Source organism: Osmerus eperlanus, chromosome 7 (assembly GCF_963692335.1).
Source record: "Osmerus eperlanus chromosome 7, fOsmEpe2.1, whole genome shotgun sequence".
NCBI classification, from domain to species: Eukaryota; Metazoa; Chordata; class Actinopteri; order Osmeriformes; family Osmeridae; genus Osmerus; species Osmerus eperlanus.
In genome coordinates this window covers 3,200,056-3,220,822 of record NC_085024.1, presented here as the reverse complement: position 1 = coordinate 3,220,822, position 20,767 = coordinate 3,200,056, and the positions used below count along the sequence as shown (strand labels likewise).

At 45.5% G+C, this 20,767-nt stretch overlaps 1 protein-coding gene across 1 annotated transcript; it reads right to left on the bottom strand.

The window, feature by feature from the left end:
• Window positions 1-1,236: 1,236 nt before the first annotated feature.
• Window positions 1,237-19,590, bottom strand: sim1a (SIM bHLH transcription factor 1a). Its single transcript, XM_062466517.1, has 12 exons — window positions 19,359-19,590; window positions 18,515-19,097; window positions 14,477-14,559; window positions 13,323-13,412; window positions 13,093-13,201; window positions 12,927-13,012; window positions 12,389-12,588; window positions 9,890-9,996; window positions 8,864-9,011; window positions 4,380-4,548; window positions 3,766-4,186; window positions 1,237-1,930 (listed from the first exon to the last, which is right to left on the bottom strand). The coding sequence occupies exons 2-12, from the start codon at window positions 18,687-18,689 to the stop codon at window positions 1,239-1,241; spliced, it is 2,280 nt and encodes a 759-aa protein (XP_062322501.1). The 5' UTR covers window positions 18,690-19,097; window positions 19,359-19,590; the 3' UTR covers window positions 1,237-1,238.
• Between the last annotated feature and the right edge of the window lie 1,177 nt (window positions 19,591-20,767).

Genomic DNA, 20,767 nt, shown 5'->3' with positions numbered 1-20,767 from the left:
CTCTGTAGTATTGGCGTTTACATGTAAAACAACAGTAGTTCCATGGATGTTCCACGGCATGTTAGTGAACTTCACTACTGAGATCCATCAGGTAGATACACACAAACACCTGCTCTGTTCAGACCACTTCCCTCATCATCATCTTCATCAACCTAACTTTCATCAAAATCATCATCAACTGTCACAAATCTGAGAAGTAAAACAAACGTTTCTCAAACTGAAATATGAATTCATGCTTCCATTTCAAACTGAAATAGGAAGTCCGCTCTTCCATTTCAAACTGAAATATAAAGATGGCCTCCATCTCATGCTGTGTTCACCATGCCTAGCCCAGAGAGATGTGTTGTGCACATGTGTTCCCGTGCACGTGAAACCAAACCCCACAACCTCTAGAAGGGGGCGGAGCCACAGAACCTCAGTTCTAGAAGGGGGCGGAGCCACCAGAACCTCAGTTCCATCTTCCGGTTTCGTCTGCAGGGTCGTAGGCAAGCTGCCCTGGTCAGCTATCACAAATAAAAACAAGAAAACACCACAAGGATGAATTTGCATATTCGTTGGCGTCTCTTTGATGTGGGCATGATGTGGAGGTGTTGTCATGGTGATGTGGGCATGATGTGGAGGTTGTCATGGTGAAGCTTGGGTTCCTCCACCCTGTGGTTCTAGCAGATCATTATAACAGTGGATTCATTACCTGGAGCTTCTATCCAAAGTGATGTTTGGAGGTGGGGTTTGAACCTGCTGCCTCTTGATCCTGTCAAATGCTCTAACCACTGAGCAACACCCATCCCCTCACCTGTTTCTGCGGTATCACGGATGATCAATCACCTCACTGAAAAGTACTGCACAGCCTGACCAGCAGAAACCCACCACACCTGGGTCAAAGCCTGTTTGAAAATGCTGACACATGCTTGGGTTAGCTTGTTTTGTTTCACCAGCAGCAATGAAATGAACAGATCGGTCAAATGGTTCTGTGACCCTAATCAAACGGCCCCTCACCAAACAGTTGTAAGTTGTAATCGCTGCCGGTGAATGACCCAGGTCGCTTTACCACGAGGATGAGTGTCACTGACTCTCTGTTTCTCTGACAGTGCAACGGGCAACCAATCACGGTCCAGCTTCATAGAGGGAGGTGGGATGAGGGCGGGGCCAGGGGAGTAGAAAGCGGGGCCAGCAGTGAAATGCCACCCGCCGCTCCCCCTCCTCCCTCCCCCCCTCCTGCCAGGGAAGGCATGCGAGCGCTAGCTGCCATTGGTGATGATGACGGAGGTGGCCTTGTGTCCGGGCGCCTGCTCCGCCTGCATGCGCAGGTGTGATGTCACGTCGTAGTGGGCGGAGCCGGGGGTGGCAGCGGTGGCGCAGTAACCGCGGAGACTCTCGGTGTCGTACAGGTGCTCCAGTGTGTAACCACTCAGGGAGTAGGTGTGCTTGTCCAGGTAGGGCCGCGGGTGGGGGTGGGGGTGGGAGGAGTAGAGGGCCGGGGCGGGGGTGGGGGAGGATGAGCAGGGCGCAGGGCGCCCCAGGGGGTGGTGCAGGGGCAAGGGGGGCTGGGGAAGGCAGTCTGCCCCGGGGCTGCTCAGCCTGGACAGGGGGGCGGGGCTGGGGGCGGGGCTTACCACCTGGCCCAGCCCCCTGCACGCGCCTCCCTGCAGCGCCCCCTGGGGGTAGTCGGAGGTGAAGCAGGACCCGGGTCGCTTGGGGAGGCCGTTGGCGGGGCCCAGGGGGGCGGGGGGGGCCAGGGGGGGCTTGCGGAGCAGCGAGCGCTTCTCCTCGTCCTTGATCATCCGCTGCGTGGCCTGGATCAGCGACTCCATCTTGCTCGGCTCCGGGGGGCTCGAGAGGAAGGGGTCGCCGCGGTAACGGTCGCCGGAGTCGCTGGCCGAGCCGCCGTCCGGTGAGCTGATGGCCCCGTCTTCGTCCCAGTGGCCCCGGCCTGCAGACCAACACGGGACCCCGTCAGAACAACACGCTCCCCTCCCCGCGCCACACACAGCACGGACTACATGGCTCTTAGTCATGGCAATACAATTATGAAACCATAAAATGAATTGATTTGTGTTTCATGAGTGTAGAGGGAGAGTGAGTGTTTTGAGAGAGGGAGAGAGTGTTAAGGAGTGTTAAGTGAGCATAAGGGGAGAATGAGAGTGAGTGTAGATAAAGTGGATGTTATGTGAGTGTAAAGAGAGAAAGGATGTCATGAGCATGGAGGGAGAGCGAGTGTTTCCTAGAGTGTAAAGAAAGCGAGTGTTTCTTGAGCGTAAACAGAGTGTTTCCTAGAGTGTAAAGAAAGCGAGTGTTTCTTGAGCGTAAACAGAGTGAGTGTTTCCTAGAGTGTAAAGAAAGCGAGTGTTTCTTGAGCGTAAACAGAGTGAGTGTTTCCTAGAGTGTAAAGAAAGCGAGTGTTTCTTGAGCGTAAACAGAGTGAGTGTTTCCTAGAGTGTAAAGAAAGCGAGTGTTTCTTGAGCGTAAACAGAGTGAGAGATTCCTAGAGTGTACAGAAAGCGAGTGTTTCTTGAGCGTAAACAGAGTGAGTGTTTCCTAGAGTGTAAAGAAAGTGAGTGTTTCTTGAGCGTAAACAGAGTGAGTGATTCCTAGAGTGTAAAGAAAGCGAGTGTTTCTTGAGCGTAAACAGAGTGAGTGTTTCCTAGAGTGTAAAGAAAGCGAGTGTTTCTTGAGCGTAAAGAGAGTGAGTGTTTCTTAGAGTGTAAAGAAAGCGAGTGTTTCTTGAGCGTAAACAGAGTGAGTGTTTCCTAGAGTGTAAAGAAAGCGAGTGTTTCTTGAGCGTAAACAGAGTGAGTGTTTCCTAGAGTGTAAAGAAAGCGAGTGTTTCTTGAGCGTAAACAGAGTGAGTGTTTCCTAGAGTGTAAAGAAAGCGAGTGTTTCTTGAGCGTAAACAGAGTGAGTGTTTCCTAGAGTGTAAAGAAAGCGAGTGTTTCTTGAGCGTAAACAGAGTGAGTGTTTCCTAGAGTGTAAAGAAAGCGAGTGTTTCTTGAGCGTAAACAGAGTGAGTGTTTCCTAGAGTGTAAAGAAAGCGAGTGTTTCTTGAGCGTAAACAGAGTGAGTGTTTCCTAGAGTGTAAAGAAAGCGAGTGTTTCTTGAGCGTAAACAGAGTGAGTGTTTCCTAGAGTGTAAAGAAAGCGAGTGTTTCTTGAGCGTAAACAGAGTGTTTCCTAGAGTGTAAAGAAAGCGAGTGTTTCTTGAGCGTAAACAGAGTGAGAGATTCCTAGAGTGTAAAGAAAGCGAGTGTTTCTTGAGCGTAAACAGAGTGAGTGTTTCCTAGAGTGTAAAGAAAGCGAGTGTTTCTTGAGCGTAAACAGAGTGAGTGTTTCCTAGAGTGTAAAGAAAGCGAGTGTTTCTTGAGCGTAAACAGAGTGAGTGTTTCCTAGAGTGTAAAGAAAGCGAGTGTTTCTTGAGCGTAAACAGAGTGTTTCCTAGAGTGTAAAGAAAGCGAGTGTTTCTTGAGCGTAAACAGAGTGAGTGTTTCCTAGAGTGTAAAGAAAGCGAGTGTTTCTTGAGCGTAAACAGAGTGAGTGTTTCCTAGAGTGTAAAGAAAGCGAGTGTTTCTTGAGCGTAAACAGAGTGAGTGTTTCCTAGAGTGTAAAGAAAGCGAATGTTTCTTGAGCGTAAACAGAGTGAGTGTTTCCTAGAGTGTAAAGAAAGCGAATGTTTCTTGAGCGTAAACAGAGCGAGTGTTTCCTAGAGTGTAAAGAAAGCGAGTGTTTCTTGAGCGTAAACAGAGTGAGTGTTTCGAGAGTGCCGGAGCCTCACCAAGCAGGCTGTTGGCGGCGGCGACGCGCGTCGGCACGGCGCCTTCGTACCCTTCTCCAGTCTCCCCGGTCGGGCGCCCCGGCTGCAGGACGGAGCGGGCCGCGCCCCACCACGCCTCGCGGCCTGGCTGCGGCGCTCCCAGGAAGTAGCGCCCCGCCTCGCAGCACCCGTGCTCGCACGTCTGCGTGTGGGCGTGCGTGTGCAGCCGGCCGTCGCCGTGGTGATTGTCCGACAGAGGCAGGCTGTAGCAGAGGGGGCGTGGCTCGCAGAACTGTCGGTAGGCACAGGAGGCGTCGAGCCCCTCCCCCTGCTCCAGCAGCTGAGGGGAGGGGGAGTCTGTGAGGGGGCTCCCCCCCCAGGGGCTCCCCCCCCAGGGGCTGCCCTGGTCGGACTCTGAACGCTCCCCCTGGAAGCTGACGTACTGGGGAGGGGGGGGGAGGGGGAGGCCAGATGGAGGGTGGGAGGGAAAGAGGGAGGGTGATATAAAGATGGAGACAGGGAGGGAAAGAGAAAGTCAGCAGGAGCGAGACGATGAGAGAGCAACAGAGAGATCGAAACATAAGAGATGGGGTAGGGGGAGAGGCTGGGCGGTGTGAGGGGCTCCGGGGCCTCACCTGTGGGTAGGGGGAAAGCCTGGCCTTGGTCTTGGCCCGGGGGCCCCGGGGCTTGGGGGGCTTGCGGGTCTCGGCCAGTCCGCAGGCCAGGCTGCTGCTGAAGGGGAAGGGAGGCTTGCCGGGGGTCACCTGGTCCAGGGACAGCTGGAGGCCCTTGTACTCTGTCTCCCTGCGCACACACACATTTACATTTACATTTAGTCATTTAGCAGACGCTCTTATCCAGAGCGACTTACAGTCAGTACAGGGACATTCCCCCGAGGCAAGTAGGGTGAAACCACAGGTAATGGTAATTTCACCAACAAATCGTTTACTAATGTCAGAATAAATCCTACAACGAAAATATATATGTGAGGAATGTTTATTTTAACGATTGAAAACAGATAACGCTACATCATAGACTAATGTAGTATGTGTTGCCCGGGCAACACAGGCTAATGTCATGATGCTAATACGTCAGTGAAATAGTAGACTACTGTTTCCGAAAGTAGATGTACTTCCTTAATAATATCAGCTTATACTGTACATCACACATCACAATTGTGTGTTATATCACAAAGTAATAAATAGTTATCACCCTGGCCTCTTTGCTTGTGGCGTTCCTGCAGCTGCCTTGCAGTAAAGCTATAGTTAGCCTAGCTATCTCCCAAGTTAACAGATGCGAAACGAATGTTCTGCCAAAGGTAGTCACGCGTGTTTTCGTGACGTTAGTGACGTAGTGACGTTAGTAACGTCAGTGACTGTGGCTAGCAAATTAGCCACCGTTAGCTTCACTTTTCGCCACAAAAAGTTAATTTCCACTTAAACCATACAACGGAACGTAAATTCCAATAGAAGCAACTCAATCGCTACCAAGACGAAACTTTTGACACCTACGTTGTCTATGTAGGCCAAATATTGACTGAGTTTTAGGGGGGCAAAAAGAAATACAAATAATAATAATAATAATATATATGTGAGAGAACAAAGGTTGTGCTCTCGCCGAAGGCTTGAGCACACCCAATAATAATAATATATATGTGAGAGAACAAAGGTTGTGCTCTCGCCGAAGGCTTGAGCACACCCAATAAATAAATATATATGTGAGAGAACAAAGGTTGTGCCCTTGCCGAAGGCAAAGCACACCCAATTAGAATTACTGTAAAGTAAAATATACAATAGAATATCAAATAAAATATAAGTTGCCGTGATTCACAATATAAAACTACAAACGCTCACACATAGGCACCCACACACACACAAGCACACAGGGACATTCACCCACACACACACAAGCACACAGGGACATTCACCCACACACACACAAGCACACAGGAACATTCACCCACACACACACAAGCACACAGGGACATTCACCCACACACACACAAGCACACGTACAGGCACATAGAAACACACACACAGGTTTCCATGGTGAACCCAAAGGTAGAAGATCAACTCGTGTATTAAAGATGAAACCACCTGAGTACACTAAGACCTGACTACGGTCTGGCTCAACACAACGTCTGCTGGGCTGTTAGAACATGAGGAGATGGGGAGAGGGGGGAGAGAGGAGGAGAGGGAGAGGCGGGAGAGAGGAGAGAGAGGGAGGGGGACAGGGGGGAGAGGGGGGTGTCCCCCATGGGGGAGAGGCAGGAGAGGCGTGAGAGGGAGGGGAGAGAGATGCTATTGGTAAGTCTTGTTTCTCCAGCAGGATTGTAGCAAGGCCTTCAACAAACACAGTACCAAAGGGAGTCTGTCCGTTCAAATACACAGACAGATTAAAGGCTGTGTCTCTCTAAACCTGGCCAGCAGCAAGCCCCTGGTTCACAGGCCTGGGAAATGGGAATTGATTTCTCTGTAAAGTGCCGTATGGATTGTGTCTACCATGATGAATCCAGTTTGAGACAACAGAAAACTTGTACAGGTTTACTCTAGCCAAACACTAATCCATCCTCCACACACAGGCATTCACGCACACACGCACGCACACGCACGCACACAGACACACAAACAGAATTGTCTAAGAAAAGTCAAAGGTCATAGCAACATCCACAGATCACCAGGCCGAACAGCCGAGGGGTTATCAGTTGTGGCGAACACACACACACTCACATACGTACACACACACAACCCCCCTACCCCAGCCCACCAACCCCTGTCTCCACAGGCAGTTCACACAGAGATAGGGGGCACACCTGTGTTTATCAGCATGGCCTTAATCTCAGCTACTGTGTGAGAAACAACTAGCTATCTGATAGCAGCAGATACCCACTAGAGAGACTCATCAGAGAGACCCACTAGAGAGACCCACCAGAGAGAATGACCAGAGACCCACCAGAGAGGAGAGAGACCCCAAAATCTCCTCAGCCTACTAGCTCAGCGTCAGTCACTTCCTCAAGGCTGTGGGACGCCACGGCAACGCTCAGACAGTCGTCAGTACCAGTCACTTCCTCAAGGCTGTGGGACGCCACGGCAACGCTCAGACAGTCGTCAGTACCAGCCACTTACACGCACGCTCACACAATAAAACATGGCAGCGCCGCTTTAACAGTGGAAACAGACATAATCTCCATTCACACGCTCTCCAAGCTGCCAACCATAAACGCTCATCATCTTTACAGCCTATCAATTAAAAGCCCATAAACACGGAGCTGCTGTGGATCAGGGGAGGGAACGATGTGAGAGGGTGTGTGGAGACACAGCCTGCTCTGAGCTCTGAGCACACTGCCTCCTCTGCTTCATGGACCGTTTTATGGGCTGCATCAGACTGCACTACTTACGCTTTCTCGCCGGACACGCAGAGAAACACAACATAACTGGAACAAGGCTTCAAAAGAGCTATATAACTCTAACCCATAGGACACTGGGAACATAGGGATGCATGGCTGGTATACAGGAGTCAGATATGCAGGCAGAGGGCGGAGCTAGCAGGCTTCAGACATGATTACAGGTCACCACATCTGTGTCTTCACACACGCTGATGAAGCGCAGAGAGATGGAAGGTTCTAGAAGAACCTTTGTCAGGAAGGTTCTAGAATGAGCTCTGTCAGGGTCCCAGAAGAACCCATGTCAGGGAGGTTCTAGAATGAGCTCTGTCAAGGTTCTAGAATGAGCTCTGTCAGGCTTCTAGAATGAGCTTTATCATGGTTCTAGAATTAGCTCTGTCCGGGTTCTAGAATGAGCTCTGTCCGGGTTCTAGAATGAGCTCTGTCAGGGTTCTAAAAGATATGCCAGGGTTCTAGAATGAGCTCTGTCAAGGTTCTAGAATGAGCTCTGTCAGGCTTCTAGAATGAGCTTTATCATGGTTCTAGAATTAGCTCTGTCCGGGTTCTAGAATGAGCTCTGTCCGGGTTCTAGAATGAGCTCTGTCAGGGTTCTAAAAGATATGCCAGGGTTCTAGAATGAGCTCTGTCATGAAGGTTCTAGAAGTACGTCAGCAGAGTTGCAGCCCAGATGGTGAATGCTCCTCTGAGGACTGGAGCCTTAAGGTAATCTGCAGACAGACAGATGGATAACCGGCTGACGTTTCTACACACACTCACACATACACACACTAGCCTCATTGTGGGTTAACAGCCAAGTCCCACACGGGAATAAAGTGTGCCAAACTGACAGCAAGAACCTCAACACGCTGACTCACACTCATCACATTGGAGGCACATTCTCACACACACACACACACACACACAAACACACACACACACACACACCCTGGGTGAATTGACTCAGTATTAAAACAGAGCTCAGAAAGAGAAGGTAAAGCTTTTGAAAAACTGTTCGAGCCGAACTAACAAGCTTAATACTGTTACTGTAAAAATACAAATACAATAGTATGTTCCTCAATCACTCATATTCAGCATGTCCCTCCACAAAACCTGTCAAACATCTGATTCAACAACCCTGTCTCAAGCCTATCTTTCATTAAGGTCCAGGTAATTGCTTCTACGGCGATGGTTTGCATACTGCTAATCCGTGATGACAGATTTCCAAGGTGGATGACAGCCCAGATGATTCGAGAGCTGCCTTTTCCTGCCCTTCTCATCTGCCAACGCTGACTCAGCCAGACCAAACCAATCAACCCAGAAACATTGATCTGCCCCTTCGCACAGAAACACCATCAAACACCAGACATACAAAACTGTGCATATTTCTTTTCATTATAGAATAAGTGAAGATGATTAACTGCGGAAGTTCTCCGTGGACACAGCCTGGCTGACAGACTAGAGTCACAGTAGGGGGGGGGGGGCATCTATGCAGCCTGCACATTATTTACTGCTGTTAAACTGAGATGGAAGTCTATGTCTGTCTGTCTATCACCACACCACGGGGCACAGCTATGCACAGAGGAGGAAGAGGAGGAAGAGGAGAGGGGGATGACAGAGAGGAAGGTGACAGAGAGGGGGATGACAGAGAGAGGGATGACAGAGAGAGGGATGACAGAGAGAGGGATGACAGAGAGAGGGATGACAGAGAGAGGGATGAGAGCGTGGCCTGTCACTCACGTCAGGACGTAGTTGACGCTGACTATGCAGTGCGGTCTGGATGAGCGGCTGTTGTGGACGATGGTGGCATAGCTCTGCACCCAAACCCACCCTCCGTGCTTAGCCAGGAACCTGTAGTACTTAGTGGTCACCTGACCCTTAACCAGCACTGCAGGGAGAGAGGGGGGCGAGAGAGGACGAGTGGGGGAGGGAGGGAGGGACACGGGGGATGAGAGAAAGAGGGAGAGCGGGAGAGAGAGGGGGATGGGGAAGAGAAGGAGGAGGGGAAAAAGGGGGAGGGAAACGGGGGGAGAGAGAGAGAGGGAGGGGGAGAGAAGAGAGAGGGGGAGAGAAGAGAGAGAGGGAGGGGGAGAGAAGAGAGAGGGACGGGGGAGAGAAGAGAGAGGGGGAGAGAAGAGAGAGAGGGAGGGGGAGAGAAGAGAGAGGGGGAGAGAAGAGAGAGAGGGAGGGGGAGAGAAGAGAGAGGGGGAGAGAAGAGAGAGAGGGAGGGGGAGAGAAGAGAGAGGGGGAGAGAAGAGAGAGAGGGAGGGGGAGAGAAGAGAGAGGGACGGGGGAGAGAAGAGAGAGGGACGGGGGGGGAGGGGGAAGAGAGGGAGGGAGAGGCATGGGAGGGATGAAGGGAGAGAGAGAGAGAGGGAGGGAGAGGGGAGGACAAGAAAGTAAGACTATTAATGTGCTTAATGATATCACTTTGCTGTTCACTCTAAACTTCATAATTGATGGATTAATTTGTTTTATTTCAGTCACATGGGAATCTAATCTGAACAACATGCTCTTCTGATTACAACAACATCAATTTAATATGACCAAAGACTTTAATCAATCTTTAAATTACCATTAAATCATTGCTTGCAAAACAGAGAACTTATTTATAATATAATTATAACAGAAGACAACATGGTTCATGTCAGTAAAAAAACAATCTGATATTGCTGTTAAACATGTAAACAGAGGGGAAGGAGGGATGAAAAATGGATAGATGGATGGATGGATGGAGGAGGGTGTCAGAGAGTTAGAACTACTCACAGAGGTGGTGTGCATATCGGAGCTGGAAGGAGTCACAGCTGTGGACGTGGTGATAGAGGGTCTTCTCAATCAGGTCCTGGGGCTCATAGCCTGTCAGTTCTGACACCCTGAGACACACACACGTTACAAACACACACACATGATCAACACACACATACATCAGTAGTCATGAATCATTCATCTATGCACATAAGCAAACACACACACAATATACAGTTAGGTCCATAAGTATTTGGACATTGACACAATTTTCATCATTTTGGCTCTGTATACCACCACAATGGATTTGAAATGAAACAATCAAAATGTGCTTTAAGTGCAGACTTTCAGCTTTAATTTCAGGGTATTTACATCCAAATCAGGTGAACGGTGTAGGAATTACAACACATTTTATATGTGGCCCCCCTCTTTTTAAGGGACCCAAAATAATTGGACAAACTAACATAATCATAAATCTAATTGTCACTTTTAATACTTGGTTGCAAATCCTTTGCAGTCAATGACAGCCTGAAGTCTGGAACCCATAGACATCACCAGACGCTGGGTTTCGTCCCTGGTGATGCTCTGCCAGGCCTCTACTGCAACTGTCTTCAGTTCCTGCTTGTTCTTGGGGCATTTTCCCTTCAGTTTTGACTTTAGCAAGTGAAATGCATGCTCAATTGGATTTAGGTCAGGTGATTGACTTGGCCATTGCAGAACATTCCACTTCTTTGCCTTAAAAAACTCTTTGGTTGCTTTCGCAGTATGCTTCGGGTCATTGTCCATCTGCACTGTGAAGCGCCGTCCTATGAGTTCTGAAGCATTTGGCTGAATCTGAGCAGATAATATTGCCAGAAACACTTCAGAATTCATCCTACTGCTTTTGTCAGCAGTCACATCATCGATAAATACAAGGGAACCAGTTCCATTGGCAGCCATACATGCCCACGCCATAACACTACCTCCACCATGCTTCACTGATGAGGTGGCATGCTTTGGATCATGAGCAGTTCTTTCCCTTCTCCATACTCTTCTCTTCCCATCATTCAGGTACAAGTTGATCTTGGTCTCATCTGTCCATAGGATGTTGTTTCAGAACTGTACAGGGTCTTTTAGATGTTTTTTGGCAAACTCTAATCTGGTCTTCCTGTTTTTGAGACTCACCAATGGTTTACATCTTGTGGTGAACCCTCTGTATTTACTCTGGTGAAGTCTTCTCTTAATTGTTGACTTTGACACAGATACGCCTACCTCCTGGAGAGTGTTCTTGATCTGGCCAACTGTTGTGAAGGGGTTTTTCTTCACCAGGGAAAGAATTCTTCTGTCATCCACCACAGTTGTTTTCCGTGGTCTTCCGGGTCTTTTGGTGTTGCTGAGCTCACCAGTGCGTTCTTTATGTTTAAGAATGTACCAAACAGTTGATTTGGCCACACCTAATGTTTTTGCTATCTCTGATAGGTTTGTTTTGATTTTTCAGCCTAACGATGGCTTGCTTCACTGATGGTGACAGCTCTTTGGACTTCATATTGAGAGTTGACAGCAACAGATTCCAAACGCAAATACCATACTTGAAATTAACTCTAGACCTTTTATCTGCTCCTTGTCAATGAAATAACGAACTCCCATGAGGGAATAACATACACCTGGCGATGGAACAGCTGAGCAGCCAATTGTCCAATTACTTTTGGTCCCTTAAAAAGGGGGGGGCCACATATAAAATGTATTGTAATTCCTACACCGTTCACCTGATTTGGATGTAAATACCCTGAAATTAAAGCTGAAAGTCTGCACTTAAAGCACATCTTGATTGTTTCATTTCAAATCCATTGTGGTGGTATACAGAGCCAAAATGATGAAAATTGTGTCAATGTCCAAATATTTATGGACCTAACTGTACATACAACACACTCGCATGAGTATCAAATGACAGGCTTTTCCATTCCTATGTTCTTATTCCTCCTTCTGTTCCCATGTTCCTGCTCTTGTGTTCCCGTGTTCCCATGTTCCTGTGTTCTTGTGTTTCTATGTTCTTATGTTCTTATTTTCCTGTGTCCCTGTGTTTCTATGTTTCTATGTTTCTATGTTCTTATGTTCTTATTTTCCTGTGTCCCTGTGTTTCTATGTTTCTATGTTTCTATGTTCCTATGTTCCTATGTTCCTGTGTCCCTGTGTTTCTATGTTCCTGTGTCCCTGTGTTCCTGTGTCCCTGTGTTCCTGTGTTTCTATGTTCCTATGTTCCTGTGTCCCTGTGTTCCTGTGTTTCTATGTTCCTGTGTCCCTGTGTTTCTATGTTCCTATGTTCCTGTGTCCCTGTGTTTCTATGTTCCTATGTCCCTGTGTTCCTGTGTTCCTGTGTTTCTATGTTCCTATGTTCCTGTGTTCCTGTGTTTCTATGTTCCTATGTTCCTATGTTCCTATGTTCCTGTGTCCCTGTGTTCCTGTGTTTCTATGTTCCTATGTTCCTATGTTCCTGTGTTCCTGTGTTCCTGTGTTTCTATGTTCCTATGTTCCTGTGTGTACCTGGAGTCCAGGAAGATTAGCTTCATATCCAGGCTGGCTCTGAACATGAACATGTTGCTGTGCAGCTTGATCTCGGTGACGGCGCTGGGGGGGAGGGAGTGGCCCACCGCCACCAGGCCCACGTTCTGGTAGCAGCCGTCGAACAGAGACATGTCCAGGCTGTACTGCCGGATCTTCAGGTAGCCGCTGCAGTGAATCACCTGGAGCAGGAGCACAACACAAGCACAACATCCTCACAAACACACCTGGGGACTTTACAAATACTTATTAATTCTGTGCAGGATTGAATTTCAAACTGTTCTTGAAGTTCAATAAAAAAATAATCTAATTTCTAATTTTTGATTGATGATTAATTAGCCTTTAACTTTCATAATTATTCTTATCATTAATTGGTGTTATTAGTGTCAAAACAATAGCAAGTGAGTGCAAATAAACACCTGTTCATGTAACACCATGGCAAATTATTCATTTTGTATTCATACATTTTTCTTTAAAAACACGGTCAGTCCCACATGCCTGTGGCACAACGAGGGCCTACCTTGTATCCTCCACAGGTAAGCCCGGCGTTCCTCTTCGCGAGGACGCATTTCATGCGCAAGAAAAACGAGCGTTCCATTTCGTACTCTGCAGCGGGAGAGAGAAAAGCAATTAACCACGTGTTTCGATATCATCAAAGACCCCTCTCGATGGGTATGAGAGATTACCTTGAACACAGTGCGAATGGTAGGGCTGGTGAGCCGTGAGAACGGCCGTCATTTCGTCATGGTCAGCTGGGTGTATGTATTCAAATATGCTGTTTCCCGTCAACTCTACCTGTTAAAAACGATGTTCTTTTTCAATTCAGAATACAACTCACATTGGTAACTATACACTTTGGGAATATAAAGCTCTAATTCGAAAGCAATTCCATAAAAAATGTTTTGCATAGTCCTACCTGTGACAAGCCTAAATGGACTGACGCAGTTTCAGATATGTACATTATTTTGCCATCAGGAGCGACGACAAAGATGAAACCGTCCAGCGTCTAAAAACACAATCAAATCACACGAGACAATAGATAAATACATAATACAGAAGAATAATTTAGCCAAATTATATAATAAACATCTGAAGACAGCATATATCTCTCAAACCGCCACAACAAAGAAGACAAAACGAATGAATTCCTGAATAAATCCTGCTGGAACCCATACATCCTATAAAAATGCGTGCACACGTAATGTCGTCCACCCTGCAACAGTTAAATGTGTTGAAATCAACCCAATAGGCTACTTGTAGCCTACACAACAACACGGCAATTGCGTTCCGTCAGGCTTTCAGTCAAATATAGGCCTCTGGATAGACTAACCAAAGCGATGGACAATATCGATTCATTTGTAAGCGAATATCATTTAGGCTACAATAGACCATGTACGCGTACGAAATTAACTAAAATATACTAATAAACTTAATAATAATAACAACAGTGTCGATAATAATTAGCCTAGGATAATATTTCCTGCCTCATGAGCCAATAATGAAAAGGCATTTTCTCAAACGCCTGAAATGCAGAATCCTGTCTTGACCTATCTGTGCCATTAAAGTATCATTATTCGTTACTTCACGATGCCTCGGGGCCTTCCCCCACTGGTAGAGCTGCATTTACTGTTGTTACAACAGTGTTGGTGCCCTCGTAAGAGGAGGATCGTGGAGGAGGAGAGAGAGGCGCTGCGCGTGACTATGAATGCGTTGAACTTATTTCCAGACTAAACCCACAAGAATGAGAGCAGCGCGCGGGGAGACGGCAGCGGGGAGAAAACCAACCTTCCGTTAACATATGCAGAGCGGAACGACTGGGCGACGGTGGTTTTAATAAAAACATCAACAAACATCAAAAAATAATAGCTCGACAACCATCATAACAATATGCTAAATAATAGTAATTTGGCTATCGTCGTTCTCGTTCATCATTAGGCTATTGTCATAAAATAATTTGATTAGCCTAGGCTATATTAATGTATTTTACGTCTTGATGTGCGTACAAAATGTGTTTTGTAGGCCTATATTTTTTTTAAATGTTGGTGTAATTTAAAATAATTTGAATTGCACCTGTAAAAGATGAGATCCAAGCTCGCGCCCCACGTTGTCCAGGGAGCTGGTCCGGCTCACGTGACCCCAAGACTCTCCTAGACCTAGAAACAAATTCAAATACAAAAATTAGTCTGTAAGATTATACACAGCGCTTTTAGGCTAATATGATCGGATATGAACGAAAGACAAATAACAAATGCAAACAAATAAAAATTCTGACACTAATTCAAGGTATTATTGATAGGCCTACTGTTAATGGCAATAATTAAAACTATAATATTATATTGTTAGATACAACTAGATAATTATAGAATAGAAAAATAACATATGTTTGAATACGTTTTATAGGACATTTTGCTATAGATTGAGACTTTGGTTTAAATATGTAGGCCTACACATTCTTAAAGTAAAGTAAACTAACAAGCGCGTAGGCCTATTTAGGCTACACAATCTAACCGAACCTTCAAAACAAAAATGTATTATGAAGTGGAATAAATGTTTCAATTTGAAACGAAATACATTTTTGCAGGGAAGTGAGTGTACTAAATAGATTTTATAGACTGTGAAAATGTAAATCTTTACCGCACCCGAAGGAACCAACAAAACTCGATAAAGCAAACAGGAGTTGCTGTACCCGGTAAGCCCAATTGAAATGCAAATCGTACGGAAACAAACACGCCGCGTGCAAAGACACCCCCCCCCACCTCACCCCCTCCATACACCGATTTCATTCATATCAACCAATGCACTTCACGTTTACACCATAGACACAAACAAATTAGTCCAGAAAATCACTTGAGTACGGCTACAGACGAGCGCGCGGGAGTATCTAATCAGAAAATATAATAAATAAAAACATATTATTCACTAGCTTGGTTATTAGCCCCAATAAATCTACCCGGTATTCAAACATTGATTATATGTCATCCGGCGTCCTGATTATGGATATCATTGATGGCCTATCATTTTGTTTTGAGCTCATCTTTCGTGGAATTTTAGTCAGCCAGTCAGGACTACAGGCTATCCTACAGAAGCCACGTGCCATGCACCGTATACGAATCATTTAAGGTTGTGTCCTAAGGTGATGCCAGTGAGAATTATAATTAGCCCGAGGACCAAGCGGCTGTTTCTAGAACCTCATCCTGGCTGTGAGAGTTCGGACCCTCAAGCGGGCCTGTAATCTGTGTGGGAGCTCAAACTAAAGGACTTTAGGTGTTCGCTCTTGACCTACCGCACGGAATTAATCTATTCTACATCAATAACACGCTTAATATAATCACAAAATTGAGGCAGAGTGTAGAAGAGGTATTATTCCACAATGGGATCAGACACTTCCCACGACTTGAAGTGTTCTAAACTGAACAAAGTAGGGCCTTGTGAACAAAAGAGCGAGGTGTTGGCCAGGATTCGAAATTGAACTCTCGAGCAGTGCTTTTAAGGACCTTTCTATTGTTAACCACGAAAGCTGCTTTAGAAATCGCTCCGCTGTTTTTTCAAGGTAATAATTGAGTTAGTTTGTTCATGTGAGCATTGTGCGCCTCGACAAGTTTGGATACTGTGCACACATGCACCCGACATTCTGTGACTTGTCATAGGCTAGCCTACTGCAAAGGGTAGAGCTGTAGCCTATAAATAACGAATAATGGACTTGGTCAAATTAAAACCAGTATATGGTTGATCCAAGACCACGTTGTTGTGTTTAATGCAATGGGTGGTACAATTGCCCAGTTGTTTGGGCTCTTCGCAAGTCAAACTGTTGTAAGGCGACCAGCAACATCTTTCTGAATCGTCCTGCAATACAAGTCGGTTGAAAAGCACGTAGGGTGGCAAAGGTTATCCCAGTGACCGCTCAGCCGTAAATAATATTGACCGTAAAGAACTCTCACCCTCCGCATGTGCATATAAACTTTTACTGTCGAATATTTGGAACATGTTCCTTGCTATAAACGCTGTCAATTTAAACGCGCGTGTTTGATATAGTGTTTCGAGGCGTTTGCATGACCATACCCTTGCTTCGTATGGACTGCAGCGGGTCTAAACTGCAGTGACGAGAATAACACATGGTTTAGAATATAGATAGCGAACTTCACCACTGACGGACTCCGCCTTCCTTAACCGCCACAAAAAAATAACCTCTTTCCTTGGACATCCACACGCCTTTTGTTGCATATAGGCCTGTATAATCTTCAACTGCCTATCTTCACGTGGCGGAGGAATCAGAATGTCGCTCTTCTCACTTTAATTCACAATTAAATTAACTGAGAAAGCGGTGCTGGTAAATTGACCAGATGTATGGTGGATACACCTTTGGGTTGTGGAAGATTGATTCCACCTGCAGATTCAGGCTGAAAGAAACAGGCCTAACTCGAAGTAGCCTATTACCAAATATTGATGAAACACTGGCTAAACGTCCAGATTTGGGTGTCCAAAGAAGGAAGTTAGTCAGATGCATATTATTATCCTTGTAAAAATTATTTACAGTGATATTTGGTGAATTGAAAGTCTGTAATCATTTTAGTTCCCCCCCCCCCCCCCACACACACACACACATCGTTGTCTGTGGGCTACTATCAAGACTGCAGTTAAGACAAATAACATCAACTTCTCTATTCCAGTAGTGCCGTGCCTACTAGCAAATCGATAAGAACAACAGTCGATAGCCTAAGTCTATATGATATGCTTATCTCTGGAATCTCCAACACGCATGCAGCGAATTTCTGCATCGTCACCCGCCACCAAAGCCGACATGCAAGGCAGGATATAAAGCAACCTACATCTCTACAAATCCATATATTTTCTTTAATTTTATCGGCTCCTTTTTCCCATAATTTCACGAAATTCTGTTATTTCGTTCTTCCAAGCCCATTATCACTGGGACCCCATATGTTGATAGAGGATCAGACGGCTCGTGCGGGCAATGCTAATTGCCGCGGCTTTGTAGCAGTCACGCAGAAAGGAGGCCCGGGAGAAGGTGGTAAATGACAGCTAATCGTCTTTCAGGGGCATCGTGGTTGCCTGCCATTGAAAGGGGGACTACATGAATGAATGTAGAAAAACACACAGGGTGTATTTCAAGACAAAGGGGGGGTCGGTGCATCGGTCAGATATCCACTTATGCACGAGCACACACTCTTCTCCAGATCATTATGCGCGAAGGTAGCGTTTTGTCGGTCCACTTCCAGATGGTTTCGACGAAGATAATACTTTTTTTTAATCATTGCAGATATAAACATTGAGATCAGTTTTAGGCCATATACTTCCACGTGAAGATTGAGCAGGACAGCGCGTGTAAAACCATATTCCTACATATTGCGCAAGTGTAGCCTATAATGTGAACTGGCAATGGACTATTCAAATGTTTGCGCATAACCATGTGTAAAAACAACAGCTATACAAATGATTACATCTGTTTCAAAAATACACGACACAAATGAATTGATCACCGTGTCACGAACGGAGATGTCAATTTAGCCTAATTTATCCTATAGGCCTACCTATCTCACTGCTGCCACAAATACTGCTGTAGTCTGTGTTTTCCCCAGAGTGGCGTTAATGAGCGTACATGAGCGAATCACAGGTGTTTCTTGAGATGAGAGCAATTAAAAAACTATCAACACCCAATCCATACTCATAATGCGACATGCGCAATGATAGATGTAGAAAATAAACTAATTGACAATAACTGACCCCCCCCCCCCCTAATAAACACTAGACGTATAGGCCTTGGAATCTCTATCAAAAGAGTTAACAACAAATGTTGAAGTTGTGCAAAAATAATAACACGATGATAAAATGAACATAAACACTGATAAATTAACAACTATAATACTTATTGAAAAACACAGGCTATAGCCTAATACAAAAAGTAAATATCAACAACAGGGATAATAGTAGAAATACTACCTTTAACAAATAACACTTTTTTTTTATTCGTAATTCCACTTAGGATATTAGTAATAGTAGCCTAATAATAATAATATAATAATAATAATAATAATAATAATAATAATAATAACAACGTAGATTAAATGTTGTCCTGGTTATTTCAAATCTTACCTTCAGGAAAAACAATTCTCATTTTCAAGTAGCTTGTTGTGAGTCTAATAATTGAAGCTTTATCAAGCTGAGAAGTGATAGCTGAGGGCAAAGGCAACAATTTAGCTAGCTCATAGAATTCACTATTTTCCTTTTCTCTTCGAGTCCGAGCGGCATTCTTCGATTTTTCTTTCATTGTGAAAGGTCTTCGTTTTCCGAGTTGGCCTTTCGAGTGAAATTAGCCACCACCAAAAGTCTGGAGAAAAGTGTTTAATAGTCTATATCATTTCGTGCCCATCCTATCCAACGTGTTGAAACTGTAATATTCTCGAACGGCGTCTGGTTTACGTCTGAAAAGGAGCGCGAGTGTCTGTAGGCCTTCCACACTATTTCCAGAAACCGCAAATCCCCATGTTATTTCCAGGCAACGCGAAGTAGTCGAAAACGGCGAGACACAATATCCAGGATTATGGGGGGACAGACAGTGAGTTCGGATCAGCCATTGTTCCAGTTCACTGTACATGTCATACAGCCAGGGCCCTCATCTCAGCTCTTATAGCGGAGGTTGTTATCTCTCACACCGCTGCAGACACCGCCATGGTACCTATGGAAGAAATAAATCAACCCGCACATGGCAAATAAACATATTGATAAACTACATTTATGTAACGTAACGGCACAACATGCAATAAAAACTGTTTCTTCCATTTCAGATTTAAAATATAGGATATTTTAGGCTTCTCAAAACATTCTGAAACGTGCCGCTCAAGCACAGGCCATGTTCTGTTTTAAAAAAAAAGTATTTATAGCATGCAAAAACATTGTTCCAAGACGTATGTGTAAACACGTACGGTTGTTAATTTACCTCGATGTGCATACAGATACAAGCCCCTATAAGTTCAGTTTTTTTCCTCAGTCTGCAAAAACGATAGGCTCCCTTTCCAACGGTATGCCGGCCTACTTTTTACGATAATTCTTCTTTCTGGAAGTGTTTTTTTTTCTCACAAGACAGCTCAAAGCGTAACTTCCATCATATCAGTTTTGCAGAACACGAGTGCAACAAAATAGTTTGCAAAGACTCCTATTATCAACTCCGATCTCCGTCTTTCTCCTGTGGATAGAACGGCCCACCCCTGCGTTCTCCCTGCCATCATTCCTCTCATTGGGCAATAGTAGACCAGGCCCTCTCCCTATTGGGTTAGGGTTTGCGTGGCGGAACACGGAGGCTCGCTCGTAGCCTACGATTTCTCACCTCCGACCAAGAACACAGAACGGTGAGAGTCAACGGCTTAATTAATGTCACACTGGTCACATTTAGCGGATTTTTTTTACAAAGGTTGCGCTTGCTATGTCATGGTTATGACACTGCCCCCGGAGGAAACGGTGAGCAAAATTCATGTTTTTGTCAATCCAGGATACAGTTTTAGTGTACAGGCCTCTAAAGAGAAGAATGATCTGACACTTCCATTAACTAAAACAACTGAACACGCCCTACACTGTCGAGGCCTACTTAATCTGTGATTCCATCAAAATAAATCGACAATGAACATCCATATAACGAAGAATGTTGAGAACAACAATATTCTTAGAAAAGACTGGAGACGGACATACAACAGGGATAACGTCAAATGGATCGTAGCCAGCCGAAATAAAGACCGGTGACGAACATGAAAAAATTAAAAAATACCAGTCTCCTATAAGTCTATATACCTATAGATATGGCCTTTCATAATATTGGATTCTCACTAGGCTATGTGCAATGCGGCTCAATTTCTCTTGCGTCTGGTGTGGTAGGCTTTCAAACAAGAAATGTTTCACGTTCATGCCATTCCTTTTGTTCTCTGATCCTTCGGTACGTATTACTCTCTCACACACCCGCGGAGTCGACTGTCTGTGAAGGCTTCCTCCGTGTCCGCTCCTGTTCGTATTTCTGTCACTTTCGACACGGATACCACCGGTAATAGGATATCACCGGCGGAGCGCGAGCAAGATCAAATCAGCCTGGATGCGGTGCGCGCACGGAATGGTTGAAGCTAGTTTAACCTTTTAATACACCCCGATTTCGCTGCTAATTAGACGGCGTCTGTAGAAAAATAGAACGACTGAAAAATACTCAAGATGATGAAGTCCCCAGTCAGACTTCAAGTGATACCCTAAGAGGTCTAAAACCGGATATTACAAGCAACTGTAGTTTAATAACAAAAAAGCGTACATCCTGAATGACAAAGCATGTCAAGTTTTATGAAAAAAAAAACAACCAGAAGTTTTAATAAA